Source organism: Ascaphus truei, chromosome 17 (genome assembly GCF_040206685.1).
Source record: "Ascaphus truei isolate aAscTru1 chromosome 17, aAscTru1.hap1, whole genome shotgun sequence".
Classification (NCBI taxonomy): Eukaryota; Metazoa; Chordata; class Amphibia; order Anura; family Ascaphidae; genus Ascaphus; species Ascaphus truei.
This window is the reverse complement of record NC_134499.1, coordinates 10,844,068-10,859,869: the sequence shown is the minus strand read 5'-3', so window position 1 is coordinate 10,859,869 and position 15,802 is coordinate 10,844,068. Positions and strand designations below refer to the sequence as shown.

General features: G+C 50.8%; 1 protein-coding gene across 1 annotated transcript; it reads right to left on the bottom strand.

The window, feature by feature from the left end:
• Nucleotides 1-1,972: 1,972 nt before the first annotated feature.
• SMDT1 (single-pass membrane protein with aspartate rich tail 1) lies at nucleotides 1,973-15,213 on the bottom strand. The gene is made up of 3 exons (XM_075573908.1): nucleotides 15,015-15,213; nucleotides 5,304-5,444; nucleotides 1,973-2,248 (listed from the first exon to the last, which is right to left on the bottom strand). Exons 1-2 carry the CDS (start codon nucleotides 15,174-15,176, stop codon nucleotides 5,307-5,309), a joined length of 300 nt encoding a protein of 99 aa, XP_075430023.1. The 5' UTR covers nucleotides 15,177-15,213; the 3' UTR covers nucleotides 1,973-2,248; nucleotides 5,304-5,306.
• Nucleotides 15,214-15,802: the final 589 nt, after the last annotated feature.

Below are 15,802 nucleotides of genomic sequence, written 5' to 3'. Positions count from 1 at the left end.
GCCAGGTTTTCAGGATATCCCTGCTTCAGCACAGGTGGCTCCGGTGTTGATTGAGCCACCTGTGCTGAAGCAGGGATATCCTGAAAACCTGACCTGTTGGGTGTCCCTTGAGGACTGGAGTTGGCCACTCCTGGTCTAAGTTTTCACCACGTTGACAGGACAAATTGCTACATTCTGTAACACCAATACAATATGGCGCGAAGCCCTCTTGCCCGAGAAGGCTTCAGCCCCATTCATTTGAACAGGGGTGAAATAAGGCAGCTTTGCAGCAAATTAAAAAGGGGGAGTTTAATTCAACTAGATGCATGGTAATTGAAAGTGTCGGCCTAACAATCGGGAACAGAACCTGTTTTGTTCTAGAGAATCTGCAAGGCTTCGTGGAGCAATGTGTTGCAGACCTGTGGTAGCAAACAGGTTAACATTCCAGTGAATGTCACTAGGGCTCTGTAGGATTAATATTATTGAAGGGAAATATAGTATACTGAAGGATGATCAAACCGCATTCATTTTATGGGGTCCTTTTTCTGTGTGAAATGTATAGGGTCTGGCCACTACAGCCACCCCATAAAAGTATATCTCAGTTTACTAGGGGGATTCTACCTCGGACCACATGATATATTATAACTGATGGTCGTGGTATTTGTGATAAGTTAAAACTAGGCGATCAACCTATACACAAATTATTGCAACTCTTCTATTTTGTTTTTGCTCTTTTTCAAACTGGGTTTCAGACATGGAGGAACGCTCTTAAATCTGACGCTGTCCTTGTTCACAGCGGAAACAGTTTTCCATTCCAACTAATTCTTGTTGGGGTTAGGGGAGGGGTTGTGCTCTCTCGCGGGAAACGTGTTTTCCAATATAATTTGTTCCCTTAAATACACTGATCCGTGAAAGTGTTACTTGTAGAGTTCAGCGGTTCGCAAAGTGTGGGGCGCTGGATTTCTCTGGGGGGGGGGGGGGCACGGGCGGTTGCAGAGGCTCTTACCCCGAGGCATTTAAATTAAAAAAAAACTTACCTCGACTCTGCCGGCGTCACTCGCGTCCATGGCAACGTGGGGGTCATGCATGTAATGTGACGTCACATGCGTCAAATGAACTTGGGGGCGCAGCAAAAAAAGTGCGCGCCCCATGTATAGTTGATAGTTACGGTTTTCTTTCCTCGGGGACTTGAAATAGCGGGTTCCCAGATGACCCTATTTATGCAAGTTCTGTCGCAGGCGCTGTGACCTGTTCAGTGACATCACAAAAGGGAGGCAGTAAAACCCAATTACTAGCACTGAGAAGCGCTACACCACCTGTCACTGGTTTACTCTGGCGCCAGAGGACCACTTCCTGCTCATTCACTGGAATGGGCCTTATGGAATAGCACCATTTAGTAAATACGGGGCTGTTGCATCTTTAATTTTGGCAAACTCCCATTTTTGCTATGTATATCTTTATATATCACCATCCAGGTACATTGCGCTTTACAATACACGCGACATAATAGTATAACACAATGGGAATAAGCGCTTCAGACAAAACATTAGGAAAAGGAGCCCCTGAACCGTAAGAGCTTACAATCTAAGTGGTAAGTAGGGAGAACTTATACAGACAATACGAGAATGCTATGGTAAGTGCATCTGAGATGATATAGTATCAGCCAGCGGAGCTACCTATATGCTGCGTTAGAGATTTGTTTTAAGATGGGTCTTAAAATGCGGAGAGAGAGGGTGCCAGTCAGATATTGAGGGGAAGGGCATTCCAGAGGTTTGGGGAAGTCTGTGATTTCAAATGCTTGCATCTTCACAGTAACCCATTATCCCCAGTTATTCTCAACAAGTCAACAATAACCAGTTTATCAGCAAACACATGAATGTACTGTGCAATTTGGCTGGTAACCCCCTCAAAACACAGTCTGGTTGGGAAATGCCTTGTTCCTCTACAACACAGCGCGTCCTTACCACAAAGAATGAGCACATCAGACTACAAATTTATTTTATGTCTTTATTAATTGCATTAATCTTCTAATATCCCACGTTTCATACACCAGCAGAACCCACATAAGTCTCTCCGACACAGGGAGGGAGAAGAAGAAACACACGGTCCTTTCCAATTATACATGCAGCAAATCATTGGTACAGCTTCAAAAGAGAGAGGGGCCAGAGGTTTCTCTCCTCCAGCCTCCTTTCCTATGATACAGGGACGAGTGTTGTGTGAAATGCGTCCATCTGATATGGCTTCCTCTTCACGCCTCGGATAATCGTCTCTGCAGAGAAAGACAAATGGGTGTTTGAGTGCCACTGTCTAATTGAATACAATCATACACATTCTCAATGTACTGCAGCAAAGATAGAGCCATCTATGCCAGTGTTTCTCAAACAGGATGCCATGACCCTCTGCCAAAGGTGCCACGGCCCCCGGAGGGAACACTGCCAGCTGCCCAGTTGGCGCATACGGCAATGTCTGGAGACTGATAGGCTGTTATCCGCCTGTACTTGCTCTCCGCCCGGTGCAGAGGAGAGAGGGGAAAAGCAGATCGCAGCCTCCCGGCCATGCATGTGGGGTGTGTGATAGAGAAAGGATGTGTGCGCTGTGAGGTGAGAGGGAGGGATTTAGTAAAATGGTGAGGATGCTCTGTGACAAAATGAGAGTGAATATGGAATGTGTGTGTTATGTGGTGTGTGTGTAAGAAGGGGATGAGTGTGGTGGGGATGTGCGTGTGAGCGAGAACAATTGTGAGTCTGATGAGCAGAGTTGCCCCCCACAGATTTTAAAAATCCTTCAGGGGCGCCCGTGCTCAAAAAAAGGTTGAGAACTGATCTAGGCTACACTAGGAAAAGTCTTTTCAACAAACCACTTTTCCTTAACACTTTACTTGAAGCATAGTGTACACCCGAAAGAAAGAAAAAGGTGACACTGTGCACCATTACGCCTAATCACAGGAGATTATTGTTATAATGCAGTTTAGGAATTGCTAAACCTTTTACAAATGTGTTGCGAGTGCGTGGAACGCCTTTCAGTTTTGTGAACAAAACAGCACTATGGTGGAGCCGCGTCAACGGTCTATACACATACATATATATATATACACATACATATATATATATACACACACATATATATATACACATACATATATATATATACACATACATATATATATATACACATACATATATATATATACACACACATATATATATACACATACATATATATATACACATACATATATATACACATACACATATATACACAAAAATAACAACATGCGCACTCAGTGTTATATGATGAAAAATGTATATGGGACTGGTAAAGGTAAATTGCGCACTCACAAACGTATCAGGAACATGAGCAGTTATGCGTAGTACTCAATTGCCAACAGTAGTAGGATATCAGCAGGGTATCTGTCTTAGGGCTCCACCATGTGCTGCAGGTATCACCGATCGCGTCGCCTCTGTGTGCCGAGTACTTCCTCAGTCCAGCCGGAGCCTCGCGAGAGTTGTGACGTCAGCGGGAGCTCTTAGATAGTCTCTGACTCCTCTCCGCTGGAAAGCTCTGCATCCGTTGGACCCAGTACACAATAGTGCTCAAGGTGTACTCCAAGTGCCAGTACGCTTGTGTATGCGCGCATAGGAACATATAAAAAACAATTTGTGATCCGAAACACACCCTACGCGTTTCGTCCTTAAGACTTCATCGGGGGACATATAAAAACATGGAACTGCAATACGCAAAATTTCATCTTACACACTATATATGCACATATACTCCATTATGTGCATGTATAGATTGGTTATTTCTCTTTAGTCGAAACTTTGTTTATATCTGTATCATTACCTATTTCAATCTGATTTAGCTATTTAATACCAGCAGTGAAAGGAGTTAATACCTGAAACTACTCTTATGTTGTCAATCACGCAATTAGCTATGTCTAGCTGTGATTGGTTATCACATGTATATATCATGTTTTTATACACGCCCTGATGAAGTCTTAAGGACGAAACGCGTAGGGTGTGTTTCGGATCACAAATTGTTTTTTATATGTTCCTATGCGCGCATACACAAGCGTACTGGCACTTGGAGTACATCTTGAGCACTATTGTGTACTGGGTCCAACGGATGCAGAGCTTTCCAGCGGAGAGGAGTCAGAGACTATCTAAGAGTTCCCGCTGACGTCACAACTCTCGCGAGGCTCCGGCTGGACTGAGGAAGTACTCGGCAAACAGAGGCGACGCGATCGGTGATACCTGCAGCACATGGTGGAGCCCTAAGACGGATACCCTGCTGATATCCTACTAATGTTGGCAATTGAGTACTACTCATAACTGCTCATGTTCCTGATACGTTTGTGAGTGCGCAATTTACCTCCTTTTTGACACTTATATACATATATATTTTGTGGGGACTCAGGGGTTCCCAAAAAGAGCTTGCTGGGGTTTTGTTAATATATTTTCAGCTGTTTGAGGTTAGTGGCTCCTCCTTCCCAGGTTAAGCCCGCCCCTCCCCACTTCCCAAATGAGTAGGTCCTTTCATTCTGCTGGATATAGACCCACTGTGGTCTTTCTCCCTCCTAATAGAGGTAAATGAGAATTTTAATCCTAATAGAGGTATATTAGTATTTTATCTGGTAGTGTTAGGACTTGCGAACAGGGTCTGCCTTGTCGTGGCTCGCAAGCTTACAACGCTTTGGCCAAAGGGTTAAACTAAATTACCCTTTTTCAAGAGAATATATAAGTATTTTACTGTGTATTTCTGTCATGTTGGATGTAGCATTGGGCTCCTCTGTCGTCTGTTGTAGAAATCCCAAGAATGACAGACTCGAGGTATATAGAATGTCATATCCAAACTCTGTATTACTGTATTTCCCGGGGAAGCCGGGTATAACCATGCTATCTCGGAGTTCTGACAGGATAGTATCCATTCCCATAACTGGATTATTTATTCCCATAACTCTGTGCCCAGGACAGGCGTGAAAACGAGAGGTAACTCTCAATGTATTACTTCCTGGTAACACATGTTATAAATAAAATATGATCTTTTATTTGGATGACGCCAACCTATTCCGCAGCGCAGTACAAAGTAGGAGTCAGGGACAATAACATTGTATGACAACAGTACCTCTATGTTAAGACAAAGTGAGACAATAGGATCTCCCTGGTCAGAGGAGCTGACAATCTAGGAGAAGGGGAGCGGAGACCCAAGGAGTAGTACGAGCGAGATTCTTAGCCAACATCAGGACTCGGAGTAAATCGGTTGTAGGATGAAAGTAAGAGAAAGAAGTCAGGAGAGGGTAACCCCCAGCGTCTCCCCCGCCTTACCTTTTAATCATCGTCGTCATCATCCTCGGGCACAAAGATGTCGTGCTCCTCCAGCACGGTGGCGAAGTTCTTGCTGATGAGCGTCCCCACGTACAGGAATGGGATGACCACAATGAAGACTCGGAGCAGACCAAAGCTCACCTGGAGGGGGGAGAGGTCCAGGAATGGAAACAAGATGGACATTGTGTGGATGCAACAACCAACACACACAGGGCAGGTACCAACTCTCCCCTCCTTTGCTTTCTTATTTAGATTGACATGGTTCCTTGTTGGGGGACACACATCAGTTACGTAGGTTTCCCCAATTAATATGCTGTGAAGGCGCTTCCCGGTACTGGAGAAGCGATCAGCTCCAGTCACATGAATGGGACCAAAACCTTCTCCAGCGCGGGGAAGCAGGTTTACGGCGTATATTCACAGTCGTAGTCTCATCTATGTAACACCCTCACTTTCCGTCCATGACATGAAAACTATAGTGACAATCCCACGTAGTGAGCAAAAAAAAAAAAAAAGAACTATATCAATATAAACACAAACAGCCTTCTGCACATCCATCCCCAACTAGTGGCATTTTTGCTCATTTGCTTCCAGTGTAAAAATGAACAACTTTCTATTTTCTACGGGCAAGCTCACCTCCCCGTCGGCTCCCCCCCCCATCACCCCCCCCTCACCCGCAGCTCACCTCCCCGCCGGCTCCCCCCCCCCCCCCCTCACCCGCAGCTCACCTCCCCGCCGGCTCCCCCACCCCCATTCACCCTCAGCTGACAGGCAACCGCCGGCTCCCCCCCCCCCCATCACCCGCAGCTCACAGTCAACCGCCGGCTCCCCCCCATCACCTCACAGGCAACCGCCGGCTCCCCCCCATCACCCCCCTCACAGTCAACCGCCGACTCCCCCCCCATCACCCCCCTCACAGTCAACCGCCGACTCCCCCCCCACCCCCATCACCCCCAGCTCTCAGGCATTTTATATCATATTTATTTTTCACAATCTTATAGAACCTTTACACCAAATACTCAACCTACTGTTAACCTATTTATAAGTAATACTACCAATTAGTGATTTACATCCCGGGTAACGCCGGGTATATAAGCTAGTATATTATAAATGCTTTTTTATAAGTGGTGTTATATTAAATAACATATAAATGGTGATATATATCACCTCCCCCTTCTAAAGTGTTACTAATATTGTTAGTGTGTACCAGGCCACACCCTGTGTTATCATGGGATGATGATGATGTCACTGAGAGTATAAAGGGGGAGGGGAAAGTTCGAGAAGGTTAGATTCCAGGAGGACAAGAGGAGAGGAGCCTAGGGGAGAGTACATAAGTAATGTTTATCAAGTAATAGCACATACTAGGCCCCCCTGTTTATTATGTTGAAGATAGGGAGAGTACCCTATAAGTAAGGATCAACAAAAAGGAAGCATGGAGACCTGAATATTATAGGAAAGGGAATACGGCGTGTCACAGAGAGCCTCAGAAAAGAGGGCTCCCGGGTGCCAGCAGATCAGCACTAATATCCCTCATCAGTCTGCATGGAAGTGGCAAGTCTCAAACAGGCCAAAGGTTAGGGCTAGACTAAAGATCCACCAGGATACCCATAGGGGCCTAGTGAAATCAAATTAATGATGAACGCCCGAAGTGAAAAGGGGGCCGGATCCCACATCTACATACAGCAACTACGTATACGTACCTCCATTCGAGTGTTAAGAGGGGACACTAATGACAGAACCACTGTGTTTGGGGACACGAGTAAATGACAGCTGTGCTATAAAAGTTCCTGGTGCCCATTATTATACAACCGTGCCACCCCATCGCCCAGCCGCCTGAGTCCTGCCACTGAGTCGGGGTAACCCATGCGGAGCCGCCATATACACACCACACCGATGTAACCTCTCTAGGAAGCCGGGCAGGGAGGGATATATATATATATATATAAGGAAAAAGAAAGCTGCGCCTTAAAGGAACATTTAAACTGTGTATGTCTATGTAGAAATACCTGATGTACTACCTAAATAGTCTAAGCAATATTATAAAGGTATATAGACCTATAAACATAAGATAGGCCTATTGCAAACATACAACATGTACACATGGAAAAAAGCAATTGAAAGGGTAACCAGTCCTCAAATAATTCCGATGGTGAATGTGGGTACTGGTATGTAGGGTCTCCGGCAGCTCTCAATGTGGACCTACCACGTCCACAGGATATCTAAAAAGGAAAGAAGAGGAGAGAGCGCACGCCCATAGCGTATAAAGGTATATTTAATGAAGGGGAGGGGGGAGGGAGGGGTAAAAAACGCACTTACAAGAAGTACAATAAAATCAAGCATATGTGATAATAATCACCACCATCCGGTCTAGCTGCAAGCTCTTGGGGCAGTCCCAGGCTCCGTTGGTGAAGGAGCAGCGTCTCAGCAAGTTCCAGGACTGATGTAGGTCATCCGGTCAAATTGCAGACTTTGGGGGCATTCCCAGGCTCCGTTGGCAAACGAGCAGCGTTCCAGCAGTTTCCCAGGGCTGGTGTGCTGTAAATAGTCCCAGACAAAAGTTCCGTATGGGTAGTGCCTGCAGCACTAGCGCTAGGATCAATCCGCTCCTGCGCTGAATGTAGACTTGAATGTCAGTGCGTCTGACGTCACGACGCTCCCTGACGCGTTTCGTCAGTCTCGGCTAACTTTTTCAAAGATCCCTTTGAAAAAGTTAGCCGAGACTGACGAAACGCGTCAGGGAGCGTCGTGACGTCAGACGCACTGACATTCAAGTCTACATTCAGCGCAGGAGCGGATTGATCCTAGCGCTAGTGCTGCAGGCACTACCCATACGGAACTTTTGTCTGGGACTATTTACAGCACACCAGCCCTGGGAAACTGCTGGAACGCTGCTCGTTTGCCAACGGAGCCTGGGAATGCCCCCAAAGTCTGCAATTTGACCGGATGACCTACATCAGTCCTGGAACTTGCTGAGACGCTGCTCCTTCACCAACGGAGCCTGGGACTGCCCCAAGAGCTTGCAGCTAGACCGGATGGTGGTGATTATTATCACATATGCTTGATTTTATTGTACTTCTTGTAAGTGCGTTTTTTACCCCTCCCTCCCCCCTCCCCTTCATTAAATATACCTTTATACGCTATGGGCGTGCGCTCTCTCCTCTTCTTTCCTTTATATATATATATATATATATATATATATATATATATATATATATATATATATATATATATATATCTTATACTATACTAGCTGAGAGACCCGGCGTTGCCCGGGATGTAATTTTGGGGGGGCGTACGACAGGGTTAGGCTTCCCCCCCCCCCTTGACAGCTAGGTGGGTGACTGAGTTGACTGAGTGTGTGGGTGACTGGGTGGGTGTGTGACACTTGACTGAGTGGGTGGGTGGGTTTGACTTTGGGTCGGTGGGTGGGTGACTTTGGGTCGGTGGGTGGGTGACTTTGGGTCGGTTTGACTTTGGGTCGGTGGGTGTGTGACTTTGGGTCGGTGGGTATGTGACTTTGGGTCGGTGGGTGGGTGACTTTGGGTCGGTTTGACTTTGGGTCGGTGGGTGGGTGACTTTGGGTCGGTGGGTGACTTTGGGTCGGTGGTTGGGTGGGTGAGTTGGGTCGGTGGGTGGGTGAGTGGGAGACTGACTGGGTGGGTGAGTGGGAGACTGACTGGGTGGGTGAGTGGGAGACTGACTGGGTGGGTGAATGGGTGACTGGGTGGGTGGGTGACTGACACTTGACTGACTGGGTGGGTGAGTGACTGACTGGGTGGGTGAGTGGGTGACTGACTGGGTGGGTGAGTGGGTGAGTGACTGGGTGGGTGAGTGGGTGACTGACTGGGTGGGTGAGTGGGTGACTGACTGGGTGGGTGAGTGGGTGACTGACTGGGTGGGTGAGTGACTGACTGGGTGGGTGAGTGGGTGACTGACTGGGTGGGTGAGTGGGTGACTGACTGGGTGGGTGAGTGGGTGACTGACTGGGTGGGTGAGTGGGTGACTGACTGGGTGGGTGAGTGGGTGGGTGACTGGGTGACTGACTGAATGGGTGGGTGACTGGGTGACTGAGTGGGTGGGTGACTGAGTGGGTGGGTGACTTACTGAATGGGTGGGTGACTGGGTGACTGACTGAATGGGTGACTGGGTGACTGAGTGGGTGGGTGACTGAGTGGGTGGGTGACTGAGTGGGTGGGTGACTGAGTGGGTGGGTGGGTGACTGGGTGAAAGTGGGTGACTGGGTGAAAGTGACTGGGTGGGTGACTGGGTGGGTGTGTGGGTGGGTGACTGGGTGGGTGTGTGGGTGGGTGACTGGGTGGGTGACTGAGTGGGTGACTGGGTGGGTGTGTGGGTGACTGAGTGAGTGAGTGGGTGACTGAGTGAGTGGGTGGGTGACTGAGTGGGTGGGTGACTGAGTGAGTGGGTGGGTGACTAAGTGAGTGGGTGGGTGACTAAGTGAGTGGGTGACTGAGTGGGTGGGTGACTGAGTGGGTGGGTGACTGAGTGGGTGGGTGACTGAGTGGGTGGGTGACTGAGTGGGTGGGTGACTGAGTGGGTGGGTGACTGAGTGGGTGGGTGACTGAGTGGGTGGGTGACTGAGTGGGTGGGTAACTGAGTGGGTGGGTGACTGAGTGGGTGGGTGACTGAGTGAGTGACTGAGTGGGTGGGTGGGTGACTGGGTGGGTGAAAGTGACTGGGTGGGTGTGTGGGTGACTGGGTGACAGTGCGTGGGTGGGAGACGGTGTGTGACTTACCTTGACCCCGTGGCATCTGGCTGGGGCAGGAGGTGAGTTCGGGAAGCTGGGCGGGGTGGGGGCAAGAGTGGCAGGAGTCCCGCGCCGCGCTTCCCCTCTCCGGTAGCGGCGCACGTGATGGGGAGAGCAGGAGGCCCGGCCCGCGCTTCCCCTCTCCGGTAGCGGCGCACGTGATGGGGAGAGCAGGAGGCCCGGCCCGCGCTTCCCCTCTCCGGTAGCGGCGCACGTGATGGGGAGAGCAGGAGGCCCGGCCCGCGCTTCCCCTCTCCGGTAGCGGCGCACGTGATGGGGAGTCCCGCGCCGCGCTTCCCCTCTCCGGTAGCGTCACACGTGATGGGGAGTCCCGCACCGCGCTTCCCCTCTCTGGTAGCGGCGCACGTGATGGGGAGAGCAGGAGGCCCGGCCCGCGCTTCCCCTCTCCGGTAGCGGCGCACGTGATGGGGAGTCCCGCGCCGCGCTTCCCCTCTCCGGTAGCGTCACACGTGATGGGGAGAGCAGGAGGCCCGGCCCGCGCCGCGAGGGGGAAGGAGCCTGGAGTTTGCTGCTGAGCAGCAGGGCCGCGCTTCCTCCGCGGCGCACGGTGAGGGTGATGGTGCGGCTGGGGATGTTGCGGAGCGTGGGGATTTGGGTGAGGTGGGGAGGGGGAGAGAGTGAGGGGCACCGGGAGAGGAGGGGCACCGGGAGAGGAGGGGCACCGGGAGAGGAGGGGGGGGGGGTGTGTGGAAGGTGAGCTGCGGTCCAACTGACGGGGGAGAGTGTGTGTCCCTGTGTGTGTGTGTCCCTGTGTGTGTGTCCCTGTGTGTGTGTGTGTGTGTGTGTGTGTCCCTGTGTGTGTGTCCTTTGGCCGTCACTCCGCCTCAGGCCAATGAGAGGTGTGCGGGGGCGGCCCAAGGGACCAATGAGATTTCCCCTAGGGACACCGGACATCCAGGCAGGCAGGCAGGCATGCAGGCAGGCAGGGAGGAGAGAGAGGAACGGGAACATTACATCCCGGGCAACGCCGGGTCTCTCAGCTAGTATAGTATAAGATTAGTGAAAGCACTGTATGCCTGCCTGCATGCATGCATGCCAGCCTGCCTGCCTGCTGGATGTCCGGTGTCCCTAGGGGAAATCTCATTGGTCCCTTGGCCCGCCCCCGCACACCTCTCATTGGCCTGAGGCGGAGTGACGGCCCAAAGGACACACAGGGACACAAACACACACACAGGGACACAAACACACACACAGGGACACAAACACACACACAGGGACACACACACACACACACACACACACAGACACACACACACACACACACACTCACTCACACACACACACACACACACAGTAGGGGGGGGGGGGTGTACATTAGCAGCATTGTATAACCCGGGGGGGGGGGGGGGGGCTCACATACCCGCCTCCGCCTCTTCCTCCCCGAAATCAGCCTTCACACCCGCGCGCACGTCCTCCTCTCCCCGTGTCTCCCGCGCTTTCAAACCCCCCCCCCCCCCCCCCGGCGCCGCTACAGTGAGCGGAGGAGCGAGTGCCCGGGACACAGCGGGGGAGCGGCCACAACAAGCTGCCTCCCGCCTCAGTTCCACGTGGGAGCGGCCGGACGGGTGAGTGATCGGCCTTCACCCACCCCTCACCCCGCTTCAAATCACCTCCCCTCCACCCCCCCCCCCCCCGGCGCCGCTACAGTCAGCGGAGCGAGCGAGCGCCCGGGACACAGCGGGAGAGCGGCCACAACAAGCTGCCTCCCGCCTCAGATCCACGTGGGAGCGGCCGGACGGGTGAGGGAGCTGCCGGACGGGTGAGTGAGCGGCCGGACGGGTGAGGGAGCGGCCTTCACCTCCCCTCACCCCCCTTCACCTCTCCTCACCCCCCTTCACCTCACCTCCCCTCACCCACCCCTCACTCCACTTCCCTTCCCTTCCACCTCCCTCCACCCCCCCTTCACCTCCCCTCCACCCCCCCTTCACCTCCACCCCCCCTTCACCTCCCCTTCACCCCCCCCACCTCCCCTTCACCCCCCACCTCCCCTTCACCCCCCACCTCCCCTTCACCCCCCCACCCCCCTTCACCTCCCCTTCACCTCCCCTCCACCCCCCCTTCACCTCCCCTCCACCCCCCCCTTCACCTCCCCTCCACTCCCCCCCCTCACCTCCCCTTCACCTCCCCTCCACCCCCCTCCACCCCCCCCTTCACCTCCCCTCCACCCCCCCTTCACCTCCCCTCCACCCCCACCCTTCACCTCCCCTCCACCCCCACCTTCACCCCCCCTTCACCTTCCCTTCACTCCCCCCTTACAACCTCCCACCACCTCACCACCTCCACCCCCCTTCCCACCTCCCCCACCCCCCTTCCCAACTCCCCACCACCTCCCCCCCCTTCCCACCACCCCCCCCCACCCCCTCCCCTTCCCACCACCCCTTCCCCCCCACCCCCCTCCCCCCCCACCCCCCTCCTTCCCACCACCTCCCCCCCACCCCCCCCCCCCCTTCCCTGAGGCGGAGTCACGGGCCAAAGGACACACAGGGACACAGACACACACACACACACACACACACACACGTAGACACACACACACACACACGTAGACACACACACACACACACACACACACAGACGTAGACACACACACACGTATACACACACACACACGTATACACACACACACACGTAGACACAAACACACACACGTAGACACACACACACGTAGACACACACACACATAGACACACACGTACACACACACACACACACACGTACGCACGTAGACACACACACACGTACACGTAGACACACACACATGTACACGTAGACACACACACACATGTACACGTAGACACGTACACACGTACACACACACATGTACACGTACACACACACACACACACACATGTACACGTACACACACATGTACACGTAGACACGTACACACACACACATGTACACGTATACTCACACACATGTACACGTACACACACACATGGAGACATACACACACACACATGGAGACATACACACACACACATGGAGACATACACACACACACATGTACACATACACACACACGTATACACTCACACACGTATACACACAGGTATACATACACATAATGTATACACACACACATGTATACACACACATGTATACACACACACACATGTATACACACACACACACATGTATACACACACACACACATGTATACACACACACACACGTGTATACACACACACATGTGTACACACACACACATGTGTACACACACACATGTGTACACACACACACACATGTGTACACACACACATGTGTATACACACACATGTGTATACACACACATGTATACACACACACACATGTATACACACATACACATGTATACACACACACACATGTATACACACACACACACACACACACACTTATACACACACACACATACAATGTATACACACAAACATGTATACACACACACACAAACATGTATACACGTGTATACACACACATGTGTATACACACACACAATATATACATACACACAATGTATACACACACATGTGTATACACACACGTGTATACACACACACGTGTATACACACACGTGTATACACACACACACGTGTATACACACACACACACGTGTATACACACACACGTGTATACACACACATACGTGTATACACACACGTACACATACACACACACACACATGTATACACACACACAATCTACTCGCCACACAAAAAAATCTACTCGCCACCTAGTACCAAATGTGTGCTGCTTGGGCCAATATTTACTCGCCCGGGGGTTAAATCCACTCGCCCGGGGCGAGCAAATGTATAGGTTTGTCGAACACTGGATATATATATATATATGGATATATATGGATATATATGGATATATATATATATATATATATATACACACACACATACACACATACACCAATGTAACCTCCCTAGGAAGCCGGGCAGGGAGGGGTATATATATATATATATATATATATATATATATATATATATATATATATATATATACACACACACACACACACATATACACACACACATACACACTACACCGATATAACCTCCCTAGGAAGCCGGGTAGGGAGGTGTGTATATAGCATATAGTTGTTTATAAATGGTGTTAATCACCCACTGATCATGTTGCGATCACATTGTCACTTTGGTGGCAGGAGGGACTGACCCTAATACAGACACACCCAGGCTCAGCTCTCCCTCAGCTTAATGAAAGCAGTAGCACAAGGAAGGCAGATTGTGTGACGCATAGCATGACAATGCCTTCCATATATGGGAGATTATAGAATCTACATAACTGCTGGTATGTATATTTTATTTATGTAGCTCCGACAATGTACGCGGCGCTTTATACCATTATATTACTAGGTAAATACACTACAAACACTGGGAATACGTGCAACAGGACAGGGAGGCCCTGCCCTTGAGCTTACACTCTAATGCTCAGGAACAACAATTACGCAAATCCCCACTGACACAGACACACAAACACACACTGGCTGCATTATTTAGCACCGCACAGACATCTCCAGGCAATGTGGAAAAGGGATGGATATTTACAAATGCAGTAGATCTAATAGAAAAGATCACAGTATAGGAATATTTGCACTAAAAACTGTATACTCATCACCTGCAAAGTACCTAATGCTGATTGGCCCTAAAATGGGACAGCTAGTCCCGCCCCTTTCTGGTAAATGATAGTCAGGAGGGTGTCCCCACCTATAGTTTACTAGGCAAGGTGAACAAAAAGACGATTGGCGCAAATGCTTGTCAGCTGTCAAAAAGGTGCTCCCTGGCTGGCCAATCAACGTCGCCGAAGAGGCCAAGGAGGCGGGATGTTACGTATATCGACAGATGGCAAAAGAGAGGGGCGGGCTCTGGAATGTGATTGGTTAGGAAGGACATAGCCCCGCCCTCACCCCGGAACTTACTTTCTCCGGTTTGGGGAGAATGGTGCCGGTGCTGCTGACGGTATGTGTCCTGCAGGGCACGGTGGTGGCTGCCGTGGGTTGCCCCGATGCCCTCAGGAATCCGCTTGCCCTGGCCGCTGCTCTGAGCCCGACAAGCGACAAGACACCGGCCCTCAACGCCATCTTGGAGGAGGAAGAAGTCCGGCTGATGTGACGTCACGCGTCAGTCCTTACAAGGCAGTGTGTGTCTGCGGGGAGCAGAGAGCACGGGGATTGGTCGAGGCGTTTCCATGGCAATGATTAATTCAACGGCACTCCTGTGATAGGGCTGGGGATGTGTCCGTCTTAGGCAGGCTCCGCCTCTCACAATGATAGGCTCAGACCGTACTGGGGTATATCCCATGTAGGGTGACCTGGCCCCATATTATCAGGGACAGGCTCAGGCAGTCCTGGGGTTATATCCCATATAGGATGACCTGGCCCCATATTATCAGGGACAGGGCTCAGGCAGTCCTGGGGTTATATATCCCATGTAGGGTGACCTGACCCCATATTATCAGGGACAGGCGCAGGCAGTCCTGGGGTTATATATCCCATGTAGGGTGACCTGGCCCCATATTATCAGGGTCAGGGACAGGCTCAGGCAGTCCTGGGGTTATATATCCCATAATGACCTGGCCCCATATTATCAGGGACAGGCTCAGGCAGTCCTGGGGTTATATATCCCATAATGACCTGGCCCCATATTATCAGGGACAGGCGCAGGCAGTCCTGGGGTTATATATCCCATAATGACCTGGCCCCATATT